We start from the raw sequence: 22,731 nt of genomic DNA, 5'->3' as shown, positions 1-22,731 counted from the left end.
ACACCACTTTCGTCAAGGCCGGCTCAGGAGCGACTAGCGTAGTGGGTGTGGTACTGGGTGTGACACCTGGAGGTTTGCCGGTTCAAATCCCGCCAATGGTAAATTATGAGATTACATTTGTGGGTTAGCATCAGGAAAATGACCACAAAACCGGCTGGATTATCAGGAAAAACAACTGGTTTGTTAAAGGGAAGCTGCAACTGGAAGCCATTGTTGACCACATTCCAAGAACAACATTTTTGAACCAAGCACTGTAATATAAATGCGACGGCTTTAAGCTATTCCAGCAGCGTTTGACTACACCTCAAGAGATGCCGTCTCCGCCCTTCAACATAGGCACAATGCCAGCTCTTGTGTGTCAGTCACAGCTCAGTGGTAGAACTCACGACTCTGAGTCAGAGGTTTTCATGTCCCACTCCAGAGACTAGAGCACAAAATCCAGGCTGACACTTCAGTGCAGTACTGAGGGGAGGTGCCATCTCTCGGGTGAGTCAGATGGACATAAAAGATCCAGCGGCACTATTCTGAAGAAAAGCAGGGGAGTTCTTCCCGGTGTCCTGGCCAATGTTTGTCCCTTAACCAAAATCACTAAAACAGATTATCTGGTCATTAACACATTGCTGTTTGTGGGAGCTTGCTGTGCGCAAATCGGCTGCTGCGGTGCCTTCATCACAGCAATGACTACACTCCAAAAAGTACTTCACTGACTGTAAAGCGCTTTGGGACATCCTGAGGTGGTGGAAGGCGCTATATAAATGCAAGTTCTTTCTTTCTTTCTAGACTTAGGCAGACTGAGCGCTCAACTCACTTGTACATCCAGCCTCTAAATATTAATCTTGCAATCACAACTTTTAAGCAACTGTGATTCTGCAATACCAGTTTCTCATTGCCACCAGTGCCCTGAAAGCAGATCACCAGGCCACACTGTGTTATATACTCATTAGGATTGCTAATAAACCAGTGCACAGTGACAAAAGATCAATTGGAGTTTGCAATGTCTTTGCATTCAGCAGCTCCCTCCAAGGTTACAAACTCCACCTTGCAGACTGGACTCACCCAAGTGAAACACCGATGCTTAAGGAAATGTCTCTACATGCTCTTACTCCAAGTGATTTTAAGGAAACGTTTATAAATGCCCATCATTAAAGAGTGAGAAATGCAGGCAGCTTATTCACCATGATGTACATTATTTCTTGTAATTTTTCCACCCCTTTCCCCCCCCGCTTTCCTTTTGTTTCTCTCTCACACCTGGCAGCTATCTCTTGCCCTGCCAGTACACTTCACACCTAATCTCAGCCTATTACCATCTCGTCTAGCTTCGAATACCTTTTATTGTCTCTTTTACCTCTTTTGTTTCTTTCACTTCTTTTGTCTGATCGCAGCCCTGCCTTCGATCTATTTTCTTTTCTTTCCAGTTTTGAAGAAGGGTTTGACCCGAAACGTCAACTCAAATTTCTCTCCACGGATGTTGCTTGACCTGCTGAGTTTTTCCAGCATTTTCTGTTATTATTTCAGCTTCCCACAAAACCTTCACTAAGCTGTGCTTATTTCCTTTAGCTCAGAGGGAAAGTGCTGAGAAAAATTCTCACCGCCGCTACTGCCTTGGTTGAAACTGTGATTCCCCAGGCAGTCATTTTCAACAAAAGCTGCGGGTGATTCGAAACAAAATCCCAAGGTGCGCGTTGCGGGGGAATCTGGAGAGATTTGGCGAGTGTGGGACTGGCACTGCCACTGCCTGCGTAGACCGAATCGAGACCTTTTTGGGCAAAGCCTGGCTGCAGCGACTATGAACACGACGGACAGGCTGGATTATACAGTAGGAGCCAACTCATTCTAGGAAAAGAGGCATCGCTTCGGGGGGAAGGAGGAACGCGGGCTGCCAGCGTCTATTCACGTGGGCAGACGCCTACTGCTCGCAGGTCCCTGCCGAATGAAGTTACGTTCATTCATTTCCTTCACAGCCTTAAGACACCACCCCCACTACTTCTGTAGGCATGAATGAACACGGCACTTGTGAAACATCTTTCATTGTTGTGTGAGGAGCTGTTTTGTGATTTGGCAGAAACGAGTTGGGATCCCCACACAATACGCTTTAATTTTGTTATGACACGTCGCACTGTGCTGCCAAAATGAAGTAGCTCGATATTGAACAAAGAGTTTGACTCGAAACGTTGACTCTATTTTCTCTCCACGGATGTTGCCTGGCCTGCTGAGTTTTTAGTTGTTAGCTCGATATTGAGATATGTTTCAAATACATTTTGGAAAAGATAAATGCTCCTCTCTTTGCTCTCAGTCCTTTTGGATCTTGAATTGCTGTCCTTGCGACCCCTTTCTTCTTGTTTTTCTCCTTCTTGTGGCCTGAACTTATTGTGCTGCACACCGTACCCATTGATAAAACAATCTCTCAGGATCGCGTAGGGTTTTTAGGCACAGCAAGTCAATTCTATTCTCATATTCGCCTGTTACAGTTCCTGCAATTCATATATAAAGCATAATCCTTATAAAATGAATTCCTGTTTACTACGATAACATTTCATTATGTCTGGACTGGCCCAGCAGCTGTACCTGAAGGTTCGATAAAATGGTGGGAGCAGCATATTCGGAGTCAGTCATTAGTTCAGCCTGAGACTGCTGTAGTCTTGCTGCAGGTACAAAGGGCAAATCAAAGACCACCTAATCCAAACAGTCTTGCTTTCTTTCGGTTGCAGGCAATGCGATAGGAATGAGATTGTAGAACCCGTTACATTGCTTAACTTTTTCCAGTTCTGACGAAAGGGTCGTCGACCTGAAACGTTGACTCGGTTTCTCTCTCTCCGCAGATGCTGCCTGACCTGCTGGGTACCGCCAGCGTTTTCCGTCTGTATTTATGATAGGGATGCGAGTTTTCCTTCTGAATTCTGTTACATGCATACGACATGTTAAAACTCGTGTAAATGAGGCCCAGTGTCGAGTGGGCCTCGGGCCTAGTGTTGCCAAAAACTCCAGGATTGGCCTGGAGTCTCCAGGAATTGAAGCTTAGCCTGCAGGACAGATTATGAGCAACAACAAAAAAAACCCTGGGAGAAAATCACAAGGGCATTAAAAAAAAACTCTGTTTTTGTTTCATTTTCTTTGAACATTTCTGTTTATTAGCTATAAAAAATATTGGAGATGAGACAAAGAGCTGTTTGACTGACAGTCAGGAATCACCCAGTCAGGTAATGAAGAGTCTGTTGGCTTTCCAATCGGATGGGGGGAAGGCGGGGCGCCCCGAGATTGGACGTGTCGGGCGACCAATGGCGGGAGTGTGTGAGGGGGGAAGGCAGGAGGTCATGTGATGAAGCCTCCAGGAAAACGCCCAACTAGAGTTGGCAACCCTACTCGGGATTGTTCCCTGTGCCCAGTTAGCACCGGCCTGCCAATTTCTAGAGCGTAGTCTCAGTTTTCAGTGAAGAGGCTGACAAAGGTGAAATGACAACAGTAGAAGAACAAGGCGGAAGTTATGATAGAAAGAAAAGAGATAACTAGACAAATTAGCCAAACCTAAGGAGGATAAAACCCTGGGCCCAGATGGATTGCACCCGCAGATACAGGAATTCCGCCCCAACCGCGGTTTTGCCATACGCGGATTTCAAGTATACATGGTTTCCTCTCTGTGACAACTTTTGCCAACCGCGGCAGTGAATTTTGCGTATACGCGGTTTTTAATTTAGGATTAAGGTTTTATTGCTTTTATATTCTTTTTTTATTGTGTTATTTGAACATTTATACTGTATTTGCCAACCGCGGTTTTACTAACCATGGGGGTTTTCAGGGACGTATCCCCCGCGGTTGGGGAGGGATTACTGTACTCAAAGGATCTAGGGAGGAGATAGCAGAATCACTAGCACCCATATTTAAAATTCAATAGAAAAAGGAAGCATGCCAGAGGACTGGCGATCAGCAAAGGTAGTTCCTATCATCAAAAAAGGAGGTACAACTAGACCAGCTAGCTTAATGTCAGTGGTAGGAAAGGTACTAGAACCTTTGCTAAAAGATGAGATAACAAAATATCTAGAGACAGAGAATATTAAAAAATAGATGGATTTCTAAAAGGAAGGTCATGTTTAACCAAACTTATTGAAATCTTCGAAGAAGTATCAGAAAGAGTAGATTAGGGCAATGCAGTGGATGTGGTATACATGGATCTTCAGAAGGCCTTCGAGAAGGTGCCACATAAAAGACTCACAACAAAGGCCAGTGCCTGTGCAGCCAGGTGGCAGGTAGCAGAATGGATTGAAAGATGGCTACAAAACAGAAAATAGAGATAGGAGTGAAGAGAAGTTTCTCAGACTGGCAGTAAGCGGGAGGCGGTGTCCCGTAGGGATCCGGGCTGGGACCACTGTTGTTCCCAAGGGATGTGAGCTGGGACCACTGTTGTTCCCAAGGGATACCGTGCAGGGACCACTGTTGTTTCTACAGGGATCCGAGCTGGGACCAGTGTTGTTCCCAAGGGATATCATACTGGGACCAGTGTTGTTCCACCAGGATACCGTGCTGGGATCACTGTTGTTCCCAAGGGATACCGTGCTAGGTTCACTGTTGTTCCCAAGGGTTGCAAGCTGGGACCACTGTTGTTCCCAAGGGATACTGTGCTGGGATCACTGTTGTTCCCAACGGATGCGAACTGGGACCACTGTTGTTCCCAAAGGATACCGTGCTGGGATCACTGTTGTTCCCAAGGGATCTGTGCTGGGACCAGTGTTGTTCCACCAGGATACTGTGCTGGGATCACTGTTGTTCCCAAGGGATCTGTGCTGGGACCAGTGTTGTTCCACCAGGATACCGTGCTGGGATCACTGTTGTTCTCCATATACAAATGATTTGGACTCAGGAATTAGAAGGATGGTGTTGAAATTTGCAGATGATACCAAAGGTAATAATTTGGAGGAGTGCACCAAAATACAGGAAGACATAAACAGGCTTGCAGAGTGGGAAGATAAATAGGAAATGACATTCAATATAGCAAAGTGTGGGGTGGTTTATTTTGGTAGAAGGAATAAGAAGGCCTCTTAATCATTGGACGGTGAACGTAAAAAAATCCTGACATCCAGTGGGAATACTCGGGTCCCGTGACTGTGGATGGCTCCCGGCCCCCTCGCAATATGGTTGTGGGATGCCGTAAAGGACTAACTACCCAATCGGCTGGAATAAAGATGGTTAAGGCCATGGAAGGAGAGTTCTTGTCAAACAACAACAACTTGCATTTATATAGCGCCGTTAACATGGTACAACGTCCAAAGGTGTTTCACAGGAACTTTATCAAACAAAATTTAACACTGAGCTACATAAGGAGATATTAGGGCAGGTGATCAAAAGCTTGGTCAAAGAGGTAGGTTTTAAGGAGCGTCTTAAAGGAGAGAGAGGTAGAGAGGCGGAGAGGTTTAGGGAGGGAATTCCAGAGCTTAGGGCCCTGGCAGCTGAAGGCACGGCCGCCAATGACGGAGCGATTAAAATCGGTGAAGCTCAAGAGGCCAGAGTTGGAGGAGTGCAGGGATCCAGGCTGGAGTAAATTGCAGAGATCGGGAGGGGTGAAGGATGAAAACAAGGATGAGAATTTTTAAATTGAGACATTACCGGACAGGGCGCCAATGTAGGTCAGCGAGCACAGGGGTGATGGGTGAACGGGACTTGGTGCGAGCAACAGAGTTTTGGATGAACTCAAGTTTATGGAGGGTAGAAGCTGGGAGGCCAGCCGGGAGAGCAGTGGAATAGTCGAGTCTAGAGGTAACAAAGGCATGGATGAGGTTTTCAGTGGCAGATGGGCTGAGGCAGGGGCGGAGACGGGTGTTGAGGTGAAAGTAGGCAGTCTCAGTGATGGGAGCGATTGTGTGGTTGGAAGCTCAGCTCAGGATCAAACAGGATGGCGAGGTTGCGAACAGTCTGGTTCTGCCTCAGACAGCGGCCAGGGAGGGGAATGGGGTCAGTGGCTCGGGAATGGAGTTTGCGGCGATATTTAATTGAAGGCCTGTCAGACTGTTACTCGGCCTGCCACTCCTTCCACACTACTGTCCAGCAATACTCCAAGGGCAGAGTGTGAAGATACAGAAACAACAACCATCTCTTCATTTCTTTCATTAGGCACTCTACAGCCCTCTGGGCTCAACATAGACTTCAACAATTTCAGATCATAACCTCGGCCCCTATCACATATATATATATATTTTCTCTTTTTTTTAATCCACACTTTCGTCTGGGCTTTTCTCTTCCCTCCCACGTGGCAGGTGTCCTTCATTCTGCCAGGGCCATTCACACTTCATCCAGAGCCATCCTTTATTCCTTGAATATCTCTCAATGTCTCTCAATGTCTCTTAATCTCTCCTGCTTTCTATCCTATCACTGACCTTCCCTTTTGTCCTTCATCCCCTCCCCCTTTTCCCAGCCCCGACTTGCTTTAAAATCTATCCCCTTTCCTGTTTTTTTCCAGTTCTGACGAAAGGTCTTCGACCCGAAACGTTGATTCTGTTTCTCTCTCCACGGATGCTGCCTGGCCTGCTGAGTTTTTCCAGCGTTTCCTGTTGTTATTCCTTCATTTCTTTCACTCTTTTCAATGTCTCTGCGACCTCCCACCTTGTTTCTCAATAAAAACTGGGTAAGGAAATTTAAAAATATTGGTTTAAAATGTGTGATGGAAAGGTGGAGCCAAATTGGTGCTTTTTTTTAAAAGAAAGTATTTATTTTTACATCATTCTTTTTCATCTAAACAGCCAGACAAATCACTGCACTGAACGCTGCGAGAAAAAACAAATAATTTTCCATTGAGGAGAAGCTGGTTCAAGCAGCCGTTTGCAGCCCGCTTTGCCATGTTCACCTGCTCTTGTTCTCATTCATGTTAAGTGGCGCAGATGAAAGCATCTGTCACGCCTTAAACAACACACCTGCTGTTCAGCGTGAGCCTGTGCAAGCCCAGCCGGACTGGACAATACTGACTCTTAGAAACCGTTTCCTGAACACACTGTTTGTTCTTTGTAATAGAATCATAGAGTCATAAGATAACATAAGAAATGGGAGCAGGAGTAGGCCATTTGGACCCTCGAGCCTGCTCCGCCATTCAATAAGATCAGGGCTGATCTTCTACCTCAACTCCACTTTGCTGCACTATCCCCTGATTCCCTTAATATTCAAAAATCTATTGATCTCTGTCTTGAATATACTCAACGACTGAGCCTCCACAGCCCTCTGGGGTAGAGAATTCCAAAGATTCACCACCCTCTGAGTGAAGAAATTTCTCCTCATTTCAGTCCTAAATGGCCGACCCCTTATCCTGAGACTGTGACCCCTGGTTCTAGGCTCCCCAGTCAGGGGAAACATCCTCCCTGCATCTACCCTGTCAAGCCCTGTAAGAACTGCACAGAAGGAGGCTATTCGGCCCATCGTGCCTGTACCAGATCTTTGAAAGAGCCGTCCAATTAGTCCCACTCCCCGTAGCCATACAAAATTTTCCCCTTCAAGTATTTATCCAATTCTCTTTTGAAAGTTATTATTGAATCTGCTTCCACCACCCTTTGAAGTAATGCATTCCTGTTCATAACAGCACGCTGTGCAAATGTATTATTTTCCTCATCTCCCCTCTGGTTCTTTTGCCAATTACCTTAAATCTTGTGTCCTCTGGTTACCGACACGTCTGCCACTGGAAGCAGTTGCTCCTCATCAAAACTCTTCAACATCTCTATCAAGTCTTCCAAGGCGACCAACCCCAGTTTCTCTAGACCCTTCACATAACTGAAGTCCCTCATCCCTGGTCCCATTCTAGTAAAGCTCCTCTGCATCCTCTCTCAGCCCTTGACATCCTTCCTAAAGTGTGGTGCCCAGAATTGGCCACAATACTCCAGGGGGGAGAAATTGGGTGAGTAGCGCCACCTGTTAGCGCCTAAAGAGGCAGTCAGTGGCTGTAGCGCCACTGGCTGCGCCTCCCGCGATATTCAGCAGGGGCGCCAATGGTGGCGTTAGCCATTTGCGCTGCGCCGCCACCGATGACGTCATCGGTGTGCGCAGCACCCCATCCGCGATATTTGGTAGCAAACGCCGCAGTTGCGCCGTTCGCTACCCGTGCCCGGTTCACGGGGCCTTACTGGGCCGGCAGCGGCGCAAGTTAAGGTGGAGGTGCGGGACGGCCACCTTTTTCGGCGGCCGCCTGCCAGCACCTCCGTCCCCGGCCTCCTGACCACCCCCCCCCCCCCGCGGCATTGCCGGCTGTTTCCCGAGAGCCCGGCACTTCTCCTTGGTGCCGGGCTCGTTTGCCGGCACTCGCGAGCGGGGATCGCGCTGTTGCAGGCCCCTCCTCCTTAACAATGGGAGGAAGGCCTGCAGTACCGCAGTGTGCCGTGCCGCAGCGTGTGGCGCTGCGGCACGTTGCGCTGCGATATTCAGTTTCAGCGCCCTAAGAGGGACGCGGAGCGCCTCGAGCCTCGCCCCGTCTCCCTCTAGGGGCAATGGAACTGAATATCTGACGATCGCTAAAGCCTCGAACGCTGCGCTAAATCCTGCGCTCAGGCGACTTTTGCGCCACTTTGGCGCCCCAACCCAATTTCTAGGCCCAGGTGTTTTATAAAGGTTTAGCATAACTTCCTTGCTTTTGTACTCTATGCCTCTATATATAAAGCCAAGGATCCCGTTAGCTTTTTTAACAGCCTTCTCAACCTGTCCTACCACCTTCAAAGGTTTGTGTACATATACCCCCAAGTCTCTCTGTTCCTGCACTCTCTTTAAAATTGTATCATTTAGTTTATATTGCCTCTCCTCATTCTTCCTACCAAAATGAATCACTCCACACTTCTCTGCGTTAAATTGTATCTGCCATGTGTCTGCCCATTTCGCCAGTCTGTCGATGTCCTCCTGAAGTCTGTGACTATCCTCCTCACTGTTTACTACATTTCCGAGTTTCGTGTCATCTGTTAACGCGGATAGCACTCGTGAACATAAAAAAAAAACAACTGGGACGATTCACCTACTGAATGACTGTACAGGGATCCGAATACCACTGGGATTTGTGAGTGCATCGGTAAACATTGTTTAAGACTTGGGACAACATCTTTATTGGGGGTTGGGTCAATCGTCTCTCAGTCGATGTGACTAATCCAGCTTTGGAAGCTTGGCCCCAAATGTCAATTGTGAATAATAGCAAACTTTCCCCATGTATTATATACCTTTTCTTTGTTTCTAATTTATTTTTTTCTCCATTCCCTTCCTGACCCCCTCACCCAGCGAGAGGAGGGCTATTGTTAAATTTGTTAGCCTTGACCGTGATTGCCAGCAGGCTAATCCATAAGAACATAAGAATTAGGAGCAGGAGTAGGCTATACAGTCCCTCAAGCCTGCTCCGTCATTCAATAAGATCATAGCTGATCTTCAACCTCAACTCCACTTCCCGCCCAATCCCCATATCCCAATTCCCCTAGAGTCCAAAAGTCTATCTGTGGTGTATGTAACTGTTCCACCTTTAAGAGAACTATTTTAAGAGATGCACTACTTTATCTTGGCTGCTGTATACTGTAATACCGGTGGTGACCACACCGGTATATAAGTGCTGTGTAATGATTTATTGGGCAGTTCAGCCTGACCTTCGACTAGTAAAGACCTGTTGAATTTATTCTTGTGGTCTGTGTGCAGTGATTCTTATTAACAATAACTAGAACACACAGACTTAACAGTGGCGACGATGACGATCTTACCCTGCGGCAGAGATATATCCAAGGCAGTTTAACGGGCGTCGAGAAGAGGCATCCGCCCTCATCATCCTGCTGAGAAAAGACTCGGGTCTGCAGAGCACAGGAAGAATTCTGACACGAAGCCTTCCATCAGCAACAGGCAGTGATCATCCCTTCTACCACGGTGGTGGGTAAGCCGATCAGCGACGAGCAGCAAGTCGGCCACGTTGGCTGTGAAGTAGGGGAGGGAAAAACGGAGGATATAAGGGCGGAGAACTCGACCACGGCCGGGGAAAAGAGCCGGACAGAAGTCGGGGCCAGAGGCACTGAGACTGGGGCAGCGTAAGGCACGGGAGCCGCGGTGAATGCAAACGCAGCCGGTGTAAAAGACCGGGCTGCAAGCGGGCTGGGAGACGCAACAGCGTCGAGAGAGAGCTCGACCGCGACCGGGGAAAAAGGCCAGGCAGCTACCGAGGCCGCGAGGCGCGGGAGAAAATAATTTAAATTTTTTTAAAAACCGCGGAGAACTCAGCCGCAGCCGGGGGGAAAGGACCGGACTGCAAGAGGGGCTGGGAAGCATGATTTGAGAACCACTGGGGAGGGCGAACGCAGCAATACGGCAATCACCATTACAGCCAGCGGGGGAGAAAGGCAAACGCGGGAAGCCGCCATTTTTGTAGGCGGGGGAAGAAGACAAGCGCGGGAAACCGCCATTTTGAAAAAAAAAAGAAGAAAAATTTCTTTTTGTTTCTCAAGAAGATTGCGAGGATGCCTAAGCGTGGTAACATCAACGATTTCGATGCCGATGTTGAAGATTGGGCCACGTATGTAGAACGCATAGAGATTTATTGTAAGGCAAATAAAATATCAGATGAAGATAAAGCACTAACCTTACTAAACTCAATGGGTGCGAAGACATACGGGCTATTGAAGCATCTTCTATCACCAGCTAAACCGGCGGATCAGGCTTTCGCTAATATTGTTGCTGTCCTGAGAAATCATTTGAACCCCACACCGCTGATGTTAGCGGAACAATTTAAATTTTATGCGAGAACGCAACTGAAAGAGGGAAGCAACGCGGAGTATTTAATTGAACTGCGTAAGCTAGCGAAATACTGTCAGTTTGGGGAAAGACTGACAGAGGCACTGAGAGACAAATTCGTGTGTGGATTGTCGAAAGAAGGAACACAAAAGCGGCTGCTTGAAGAGAATGATCTTACACTTGATAAGGCTGTCACTATTGCAGCATCGCACGAAGCCGCAGCGCGAGGCACTGCGGAAATGCAGCTGAAGGCAGCGGTACTCAGCGTAGATCAAATGGCTTTGGGTACAGCGAAATGTTATCGTTGTGGAAAGACAACACACGATCAGAACCAATGCTGGTTTAAAAATCAGGAATGTAGAAAATGTGGCAAGCTTGGTCACATAGCTAAAGTATGCCGGTCAGGAAAGAAGACCAGCAACAAAAAGTCACGGCAGGAAAAGTGCAGAAAGGTACATAAGGTGGCTGAGAAGAGTTCGGATGAACAGAATTCGGATTCAGACTCCAACAGCAAGGAACTGGGTAGTCTGAGAATTCACAATGTGAGTAAGGAAACTGACCTACAAACTATCTGGGTCACACTTCAGATAGCAGGAGTCCAAGTGAAGATGGAATTGGACACCGGATCGGCGTTGACGGTCATGAATAAGCAAGATTACAAAAGGTTATTCACACATATTCCCCTACGGGATACGGAGATAATATTGCAGACATACACGGGGCAAAGAGTATACCCCATCGGAAAGATAAAAGTCAAGGTGGTACACAAGGGCAAAGAACACCAAGGAATGGACTTATATGTACTACCTGAGGGAGGTCCACCACTTCTGGGACGGGAGTGGATCAGGAAAATAAATATGGACTGGCACTCCCTAAAAGCAATAACGGTAGATTCCGGAAAAAAAGATGTCAAACCTGAACGATTGTCCAAAATATTGGATGAGGCTAAAGAGGTGTTCCAACAGGGACTGGGAACACTGAGAGGAATTACGGCAAAAATCAAGATTGCAGAACATGCAAACCCAAAATTTTTCAAAGCCAGACCGGTACCTTATGCGATACGACCTGCTGTGGAAGCTGAGCTGGAAGGGCTAGAATGTTCAGGAGTACTGTCTAAGGTGGACTGGAGTGAGTGGGCCACGCCCATTGTTCCCGTCATGAAGCGTTCATCGAGTAACAAGCCAGGGGAACCGGGGAAGGTCCGCATCTGTGGAGACTTCAAGATCACGGTTAATCCGGTGCTTCACACGGTGCAATATCCGCTTCCGCGGATTGAGGATATCTTTGCTTCATTGTCTGGTGGGAAACACTTCACCAAGATAGACCTGGCGCAAGCGTACTTACAGATGGAAGTTGAGGAAGAGTCGCGCCAGTATCTCACAATCAACACGCACAGAGGCTTGTATCGATATAATAGACTGGTTTTTGGAGTGGCTTCAGCTCCAGCAATTTGGCAGAGGGCCATGGAGCAGGTATTACAGGGAATTCCAAGCACTCAATGTTACTTGGACGATATCCTGATTACAGGAGATGACGATGAGGAACACGTTGCAAATTTGAAACTGGTGCTCACCAGATTGAAGGAATATGGACTTCGAGTTAATCGCCAGAAATGTGAGTTCTTTCAGAAACGGATCTCGTACTGTGGTCATGTCATTGACCAGGAGGGGCTGCACAAGTCACCTGACAAGATCGAAGCTGTTGTGAAGGCTCCCGCTCCGGAAAATGTATCCCAGTTGAGGTCGTTCCTAGGGTTGATTAACTATTACCATAAGTTTCTGCCAAATCTATCCACGGTGCTGCACCCGCTGAACGCTCTTTTGCAGAAAGAAGTACCATGGAAGTGGAGCGAGGACTGTAAGAAGGCCTTTCGCAAAAGCAAGGCATTGATCACCTCAGAGGAAGTGTTGGCTCACTTCAACCCAACGCTACCTATTCGTTTAGCTTGTGATGCTTCTCCTTATGATATTGGAGCAGTACTCTCACACAAGTTGCCAAATGGCTTGGAAAGGCCAGTCGCATTTGCATCCAGATCATTGACCTCCGCTGAGCGCAACTATGCTCAGATAGATAGGGAGGCTCTCAGCCTTGTGTGGGGAGTAAAGAAGTTTAATCATTACCTGCAGGGCCAGAAGTTTACACTGCTGACAGACCACCAGCCGTTGGTATCCATTTTTAACCCTAAGAAGGGTGTTTCGGTGATGACAGCACAGAGGCTCCAGAGATGGTCCCTTTTCCTAGGGGCACATCAATATCAGATAGAATTCAAAGGTACAAAGCAGCATGGTAATGCTGATGGGCTGTCGCGCCTGCCACTACCTACTGAGGAGGAGGCACCGACGGTTGACCCGGTGGAGTTATTTCACTCGACCATCATCGAATGTTTACCTGTCACCAATGCAAATATTGAAAGGGAGACTAGGAATGACCCGACACTGTCCCGGGTCTACGAATTGACAGTAAAGGGATGGCCAGCCCATGGTGATCCACTGTTACCGGCATTCTCAGCAAGACGAGAACAGCTGTCCATCTGTCAGGGAACATTGATGTATGGAACAAGGGTGATTATCCCTCCTAAGTTAAGAGAGAGAGAACTACATGAAGGTCATCTGGGGGGAGTCAAGATGAAAAGCCTTGCTAGGGCTTATGTGTGGTGGCCGGGTATCGACCAACAGATAGAGGATCTGACGAAAAGCTGCTCAGGGTGCCAAAAAGTCCAAAATGCACCTCCAATTGCACCGCTGCATCCATGGGAATGGCCTTCAACCCCATGGCAACGTGTACATATTGACTTTGCTGGTCCATTCATGGACTCCATGTTTTTAATTGCGGTGGACGCACATTCTAAATGGCCAGAAGTGATTAAAATGACTACCACTACCTCGGAGAAGACGATCGCGGTGCTAAGAACGATATTTGCAAGAAATGGATTGCCAGAGCAAATATGTTCAGACAACGGACCACAGTTCGTGTCAGAGGAATTCCAGAAATTCCTGAAGAAGAATGGGGTGAAACATTATACCTCTGCCCCATATCATCCAGCTACGAATGGGCTGGCCGAGAGGTTTGTACAGACGTTCAAAAAGGCAATAAAGGCCATGAGCGAAGATCAGATTCCACTGCAACACAAGGTGGACAATTTCCTACTGGCATATCGAAACGCCACCCATGCAACAACAAACCAAAGTCCTGCCATGATGTTCTATAACGGGAGGTTGCGGTCCAGGTTGGACTTGTTAAAACCAAATGTGCGGAGGGAAGTCGAAAACAAACAGTTCCAGCATATCAATAACAAGCCCACTCGGAGTTTTGAAATAGGACAACCGGTGTTAGCCAGGGACTATAAAAACGAGAAATGGCAATCTGGAACAATTCGGGCCAGACAAGGACCCCTGATGTACACGGTAGATGTTGGTGAAAATGTAATGCGACGTCATGCTGACCAACTGGTGGGATCGAGAACAAGGGTCGAGCCCATGGTTACGACAGAGACAACCGTGGAGGAAGTTAGTGAACCTGAAGCATCTACCTCAGAAGTGAATATACCTGATGATGATGTCCTATCCATAGGGGATCAACTAGATGAGTCACCCCAGCAACGAGAACCAGAGACCCCTGAAAGGCATTATCCGTCTCGGGTCAGGAGGCCTCCTCAGAGACTGAATCTGTGAACTGTTTTTACATGAAGTTGTGTATATATGTTATTATGTTATGTTAAATGGGGAATACATACTGTTAAGCTAAAAAGGGAGGATTGTGGTGTATGTAACCGTTCCACCTTTAAGAGAACTATTTTAAGAGATGCACTACTTTATCTTGGCTGCTGTATACTGTAATACCGGTGGTGACCACACCGGTATATAAGTGCTGTGTAATGATTTATTGGGCAGTTCAGCCTGACCTTCGACTAGTAAAGACCTGTTGAATTTGTGGTCTGTGTGCAGTGATTCTTATTAACAATAACTAGAACACACAGACTTAACACTATCGATCTCAGCCTTGAATATACTCAATGACTCAGCATCCACAGCCCTTTGGGGTAGAGGATTCCAAAGATTCACAACCCTCTGAGTGAAGAAATTCCTCCTCGTCTCAGTCTTAAATGGCCGACCCCTTATTCTGAGACTATCCCCCTAGTTCTAGATTCTCCAGTCAGTGGAAACAACCTCTCAGCATCCACCCTGTCAATCGCCCTCAGAATCTTACTTGTTTCAATGAGATCACCTCTCATTCTTCTAAACTCCAGAGAGTATAGGCCCAGTCTACTCAATCTCTCCTCATCGGACAAGCCTCTCATCCCAGGGATCAATCTAGTGAGCCTTCGTTGCACCGCCTCTAAGGCTTGTATGTCCTTTCTCAGAAAAGGAGACCAAAACTGTGCCCAATGCATGCTGGATCAGGTCCTCACCCAGCGCCCAGCAGGGGTCAGGAGATGGCGATCACAGCTGATTTTTCCCCTCCCTATACGGAGGCCAAGTGCAGCATTCCTACCTCCACCAACCCAGCTAAGGTCAGGCAACCCAAAGCTGAACTGGAGCCGGAGGACCTGGGGCCTTCCTGGGTGAGCTACCCACTGGGTAAACTCACTGAGCCGTCCCGAGGGATCCTCCGGCCGTTTGTTATCATTCTTTGCATTAAAACCAAGATAAATCAATGGGCTGGTAGCAGGAGGCGCGATGGATGTCTCAATCATGTCAGCGCGCCCCCTTCTGATTATAAACAAGTTCAATTACCTTCCAATACTCTTTAAGTTGACAATAATCTCCCTTTAAAAATGAATCTCCATTCACACAAATATTTGGCTCGAGTGTGCAACCTGCAAACAATATAGACTGTTGTGTCACAGCCGTTTATAATGTCTCCTCTATTGTGGCGCTTTCATTATCAAAACACAGCTGCACACCTCAATACGGCCGCTGAGGTGTGCAAATATTTGCCTGATGGCTATAACCTGTCCTCTGTACAATGGTGATGCTTTCTTAATTGTTCCCCAGTCAACAGCCTGCTTGTCAGTTTCAGGTCAGTTTCTGGCATTTCAGAAAAATCAGCCGGCTGCGCTCCCTCCTGCTCCCTGGATGCTCCGGCCAGCAGCACAAGCATCGGTAAACAGATGGAAGGGAATGTAAGAACACAGGAGCATGCAGGACTAGGAATGGCCACTGCAGGCCATCTGTCCTGATCTAAAGTTTTTTAAAAAACGCACAGTGTTCCATCTCTTACTTGCTCACCTAATGAGATCTGTAACCACAAATCTTCAAGAAATGCTTCTCAAAGGTTGCTGCTGCGACATAAACTTAGCTCGGCGGTCGTCACGCCACACTTTCATCGCACTTTTCATCGCACTTTACTTCAGGAACGCTGCTTGTCCGCACTTCGCAACTTACAGTGTTGGGGAAACATAGGGACTATACATCGATAATGGAGTTGTTGACTAATCATGGTAATCAATCTCTATTAGTCTACAACAGACCCTGACATGAGGCAAGGAAACCGCACAGCCCCCCTTCCCCCACCAGTGGTGGAGAGCTTTGGGAAACATAGAAAAAAAATAGGAGCAGGAGTCGGCCATTCGGCCCTTCGAGCCTGCTCCGCCATTCAATAGGATCATGGCTGATCCTCTATCTCAATACCATATTCCCACTCTCCCCATACCCCTTGACGCCTATAGAGACGTAGAAAACTATAGGTCAAAGTCACCTATTTCCTCCGTTAAGAGTCAACCATATTGGTGTAGGATTAAAGTCACATATAGGTCAGACCGGGTAAGGACGGCAGGTTTGCTTGCCTAAAGGACATTAGTGAGCCAGTTGAATTTTTGTGACAAGTCAACAGCTCTGTGGTCAGTTTTATTGATACCAGCTTTTTATTTCTGGATTTCCTTCTAAACTGTATTCACATTCTCAAACTGCCATGGTGGGATTTGAACTCACGTGCTCTGTATTATTAGTCCAACCCTCTGGATTACGAGTGCAGTAAGATAACATAGGAGCATAAGAATTGTTAGATGACTAAAGAGCAAGGTCCATCTAGTTTGCTTTCTACCATCCTGGTAGATACATGATACGATGAGAGTGGAGTTGTTGACTAATCTTAGCGATTAGTCTTTACCAATTGGTCTTCAACAGACCCAGACATGAGGTGAGGGGAAACCCCCCAGAGGTGGAGAGCTTTAGGAACCATAGGTCCAAAGTCACCTTTTTTCCTTCCACGTGCAGCTCTGGAGAAATCGGAGAGCCCCGATAAAGAAGTCAATTTTCTTACCTCCTCGCTGCCAGCTAGCTCCATGAAGGTGCTCTGCTCCTCCTCGTCACAACATTCTAACTCCTGCTCGATAACTGCTATGGGAACGCACTCGATCAGCTTGGAGTCATTGACCGCAGGCTCGTTCTTGTTGCCCATTGTCGTCCCGTTATTCCCAATGCCGTTCCCGTCCTTGTGCTCGTTCATCTTCTCGGTGCCAGTGTGATTGAAGGCATAGGTCGGGAGCTCCACCATGGTCTTCTCCTCCATCGACGGCTCGGCCCTCTTGCAGATGCTCTGGAAGAATTCCCCGATGGCCTTCTTCATGAATCCGATGCCGCGCTGGATCCTGGCAAAGGCTATCTGGAGATTATTCATCTCGCCGTCCTCATCTGGTGAGCTCAGGTTGTCCGCGCTGAAGGAGCTCAGGAGTAAGGCCAGGAAGAGGTTGAGCACCTGGAAAAATGAGCAGGCATTATTGCCGTTTTCTCTTATTCGCAAACATTGCCAGTAGGTTACTGAGTGACTGCTGTAAAATCTCAGGGGACATTACATCGAACTTACAGCACAGAAAGAGGCCATTCGGCCCAACAGGTCTATGCTGGTGTTTATGCTCCACACGAGCCTCCTCCCACCCTACTTCATCTCACCCCATCTGCATATCTTTCTATTCCTTTCTCCCTCATGTACTTATCTAGCTTCCCTGTAAATGCATCTAATGCCTGTGGTAGTGAGTTCCACATTCTAACCATTCTCTGGGTTTAGAAGTTTCTCCTGAATTCCTTATTGGATTTATTAGTGACTATCTTATTATATTTATACTTAGGACATGGCATTGAGCAGATAATGTTAATCTCTAACAGCTCTCAGTTCTGACGAAGGGTCATCGACCTGAAAAGTTGGCCCAGAAATTGGTGTCGGGGGCTTCCCGCGGGTGCAAGCCCCCAACCTACACTTACATAGCGCGCCGACAGTTGAAGCCTGGCCCTGCGTGGATTTCCTGTCAGTGGCCCGGTCCAGCTCCCGGCGCGCTGTGCTTGCGTGATCCAGCGGCGTACTTAGTTTGATGAGCCGGCTGGGATCACGTGAGCACTGGGCAACCAATCGGAGGTTGCAAAAGTTCATTCATGAGTTTGATAGTAAGAACTGTCAAACTCATGAAAACTCCGGGCGCCCAAAACAGTACTTAAACTTCAAATAAAAGTTTTTTTAAATCCCACTAATTAAATGAACTATTAATAACTGTAAAAAACTAATTTAAACAATTATTCAAATTTTTGAAAAAAATAATTTTTTAACAAATCAGGTCTAAAAATACACTTACCTTACTGTAAAGTCTTTAAAAATAATAAACCTGTGGAAAAAAATGTCTAACTTTAATTAATAGACTACTTACCTTTTAAAACTAAGTACATATGTCTGCTTTTTTCTCACGTAAAAACTGGAGGCCTTATCGCACGGGCAACCCTGTAAAAAAAAAGGAATTTCAGCGCGCACACGCAGACTCCTGCGCGCACGCGTTTGACCTCTGAACCCCTTGGTTCAGAGGAAAGGAAATGCCGGTTTTCCGCGCATGCGCTGTGCATGCTGAAAACTGGCACTTCCATCAGGCCCACGCGTGAGTACACGGTGCTTACTCACGCATTGGGACCCGAATTACTGGGCCGTTAACTCTGTTTCTCTCACCACAGATGCTGCCTGACCGGCTGAGCGTTTACCAGCATATTCCGTTTTTATTTCAGATTTCCAGCACCCGCAGTATTTTGTTTTGAAAAAATGTGCACTCACTGCCTCACAGCTCTTTTCCCCTGCATACACCTTTATTGAATGATTTAAAATCACACTTCTAGTCATTGTTTTTAAAATGATGTTCCTCCACCGCCCCTCCCAGATGTTGCGGTCGGACTCTCTGGCTGCTGTACATAGTGACATCGTGGATCATATTTGAACATTTCTCCTATCGCCATTTCCAGTAGTATTCTAAACATACGAGGGTATTAGCCATGGTTCAGTGGGTAGCAGTCTCTCTCTCGCCTCTGAGTCACAAGGTTGTGGGTTCAAGTCCCACTCCAGAGACTTGAGCACAAAAATCCAGGCTGACGCTCCAGTGCAGTACTGAGGGAGTGCTGCACTGTCGGAGGTGCCGCCTTTTGGATGAGACGTTAAACCGAGGTCCCTCCTGCTCTCTCAGTTGGATGTAAAATATCCCATGGCACTATTTCGAAGAAGAGCAGGGGAGTTCTCCCTGGTGACCTGGTCAATGTTTATCCCTCAACCAACATCACTAAAAAACAGATTATCTGGTCATTATCACGTTGCTGTTTGTGGGATCTTGCTGTGCTCAAATTGGCTGCCGCATTTCCTACATTACATAGAAACATAGAAGACAGGAGCAGGAGCAGGCCATTCGGCCCTTCGAGCCTGCTCCGCCATTCAACGAGATCATGGCTGATCATCCAAACCCTAGCACCCGGTCCCTACACCGACAGCCATCCCACCCAAGCCCTATCCCCGTAACCCCACGTATTTAATCCCCCCTAACACACTAAGGGTCAATTTTTATCATGGCCAATCAACCTAACCCGCACATCTTTGGACTGTGGGAGGAAACCGGAGCACCCGGAGGAAACCCACTTCAACACTTCAAAAGGTACTTCATTGGCTGTAAAGCGCTTTTGGATGTCCTGAGGTTGTGAAAGGCGCTATATAAATGCAAGTTATTTCTTTCTATAACTACGATGTTGATAGGAATACTGAACAGGGGCAGTTTTCTCCCACGTGCTTACGATGTCGAGGCATGCAGCGAGCAGAGGGATTCTCACCCTGTTCTAAGTGACTGTTCCTCTGCGCTGGCGTGTTGGCGTTGGGCACTGGAGCACGTGACGCCTCAGAGGGACGTGGCTCCAACGGCCCCACGAGTTTCTGACCTCAGTCATGCTGTGCAAGATGGCGTCGAGCACAGGTTGGCTGTCTCCCTGTGGGAGCAACAGGAAATTGGATGGATTTCTCCTCCCCTCTCCCAGCACTTTTCTCCGGGAGGGTTTGCCAAGAGCGGCACTGGGATCATCTTTAGGCCAGGGTGACCGCCCTTGCTTTCTGAGAGCTTAAACCCCGTGACCTGGGGACGGGGCAGGACTTGAGAAGGAAGAAAGGGGAGGGAAAGTGGGTAGGTACCGATTCGCATAAACATGTCTTGTCTTCTGTAAAACCATCATCACAAAAAAAATTGGACTGCACCTTCTTTTGTAGATCCAGTTGTTTATTTTGGTGCACTCATTTTCTTTGATGCAATTAAAAATAATCCAAAATGAAGAACTTTGTGGAACAGCTTCAATAGAATCAGGAAGTGGCTGGGGTAGATTTTCCTGGGACCATGCCTGAGCGGGTCTGCATCTCCTGGGCGTAGCGAATATTGGAAAAAATCAGGTGGGGAGGAGCACATGTCTGTGAAGGAGCAAGCTTGATATTCTGTCCGTTCCTTGAATCCAATTGGGCTTCCTTATGGGCACGCACTCCCAGAACATAATGATATCTAAAGCACACACATTATGCAGTGGTGAGGGAGGAGGGAGGGTGCGGGGGTGTCACTGGATTTTGAGCAGAGGCGGAAACCTTGGCTGAATTTTCTCCTCTCTGGCTCAGCGACACTGAGGCTAATTGCAGCACACCGCAGCACAGGCCAGGGGTTGCGCTTGGGACTTTCCTAGTCCTTGTGACTCAACGCAACACTTGGGGGTACGTTTCCCTGCTGAGGTGTCGAGTTAGGCCTGACCGCTGTGAATTGGTCGGTGATTCCTGTAAGCCCATTGTCATTTTCTCCACCTGCATTTCCCGTCAGTGCCAACAGTGTTACAGCTGTGGTTCTATAAGGAACCCTACAACCCTCCGAGATATCTGCGCCCCTCCAGTTCTGGCCTCCTGCGCATTTAAATCGCTTCACCATTGGCGGCCATGCCCTCAGCTGCCTTGGCCCTAAGCTACAGACCTCCCTCCCTAAACCTCTCCACATCTCTCTCCTCTTTTAGAATGCTTCTTTAAACCTTTGACCAAGCTTTTGGTCACCTGTCCTTATATCTCCTTATATTGGGTCAGTGTCAAATTTTGTGTGCTAATGCTCCTGTGAAGCACCTTGGAACGTTTTACTCTGTTATATGGCGCTATATAAATACAAGTTGTTGTCATTGGAACCAGTGCATAGGTCTGGGCAGGGCAGGGCAGACCAATGAAAGGAATCGCCCTTTCAAATATCCAGAAAATGACTTTGAGGTAAATTGCAAGAGTAGGTCAAGGGGTCACGGGTTCAAAGTAGTAAAAGGCAAATTTAAGACTGATGTCAAGAGCAGCAATTAATGCATGGAATGGATTGTGGATAGGGTAATGGAGGTGAATCAATTATAAAACCAATTGGATGCTGCAATGAGGAGTGGGGCGGGGGGGAACTTTGGAGTATTTTATGGATGGCTGAATTAAGATGGGATGAATAGCCTCTCTCCTCCATAATTACCTTGTGAAATATCATGAAGGGGGAAAGAAAGCTCCTGTAACCTCAATTAAATTTTCACTGTCTGCATGGGCAGTCAGTGCGACATTATTAATAATGACACATTCATCACTTCATTGCACTCCCATAACTGCTGACTGGACACGGGTGACCATGCCTTAAGCACCCATGACACAAGGAGCGGCTTCAATTATATCCCTTGTTTTATTTTCACTCGGCGCTTCATCAAGTGTCTCATTTCAGCTGCCTTCCTCCTCCCCTCTGTAATTAGATTTGGAATCCTCGGTGATCTACGAGGGGAGTGGAGGGAGGCTGCTCCGGACAAGGAGAGAAATCCACTTCTAACTAGTCACACGTGCCGAGCACGCAGACGCTAAAGCAAGAGGCATCTTCAAGAGGCTAATCAGTCCGCTCCCAGCGAAGAGTGTTTCAATGTGCCGATGCCTCTCATGCAGTAACCAAGGATACGGAGAAACACCAAGGAAAAAGGTTCCCACACCAAATTGTTAAGTAACAGCTGTCAATTACTAGGGTTTATTTCTAGAGGGATAGAATTGAAAAGTAGGGAAGTTATGCTAAACCTGTATCGAACCTTGATTAGACACACTTGGAGTACTGCGTACAGTTCTGGTCGCCGTATTATAAAAAAAGATATAGAGGCACTGGAGAGGGTGCAAAAAAGATTTTCGAGTATGATACCAGAAATGCGAGGTTATGCCTATCAGGAAAGGATGAACAGGCTGGGTCTCTTTTCTCTTGAAAAGAGAAGGCTGAGGGGTGACCTAATTTAAAATTTAAGAAAGGCTTTGATAGAGTAGACTGAGACAGAGGGCTCGAATTTCCAAGCCCCGTGGAGGCGGGTTTGGAGGTGGGAGTGGGGGGAAAATTGCAGAATCGGGGGGCACGAACACTTCCCAGGAGGCGGGTACCCAACCTGTGCTGGGAGCCGCCTCCCCGAGGCGGGAAGGGGATTAGTGCCAATTAACTGCCTGTTAACAGGCAGTTTTTGGCCTAATCCCTATTTTTAGTCCTGAAGTGTGGGATTCCCGACGGCTCCGAACCACGCCAAGTTAGCGAGGTGGACCGTCGGGCTGAAGGGCTTGGAGGGTTCGTGATGTCCGGTGTTCAGGTGAGTGATGGGTGCATGAATGCAGAGGTAAGTGTGTTTGGTGTGTGTAAAGTGTTTAAATAAGTTTTACTTACCTTTACTTACTAATGCAGGCTTCCTTCCTTCAGGTCTCGGGAGTCCCTCATCTCACCGGCACAGAAAGCAGAATGGCCGC

The 22,731-nt window shown here is 47.4% G+C and overlaps 1 protein-coding gene across 2 annotated transcripts in view; it reads right to left on the bottom strand.

Moving 5' to 3' along the window:
* scn5lab (sodium channel, voltage gated, type V-like, alpha b) overlaps window positions 1-22,731 on the bottom strand; it is a 524,522-nt gene that overhangs the window by 150,797 nt on the left and 350,994 nt on the right. For both annotated transcript variants that reach the window (XM_085987471.1, XM_085987470.1), the window contains one exon: window positions 16,969-17,403. In XM_085987471.1, the coding sequence (XP_085843597.1) occupies window positions 16,969-17,403 (435 nt within the window). The remainder of the gene's footprint in view (window positions 1-16,968; window positions 17,404-22,731) is intronic.

The sequence above is a fragment of the Somniosus microcephalus genome, chromosome 5, assembly GCF_052327205.1.
Source record: "Somniosus microcephalus isolate GS21.2 chromosome 5, FLI_Smic_1.0, whole genome shotgun sequence".
Taxonomy (NCBI): Eukaryota; Metazoa; Chordata; class Chondrichthyes; order Squaliformes; family Somniosidae; genus Somniosus; species Somniosus microcephalus.
Note: the sequence above shows the minus strand (reverse complement) of the source record. Positions and strands in the feature narration are given on the sequence as shown.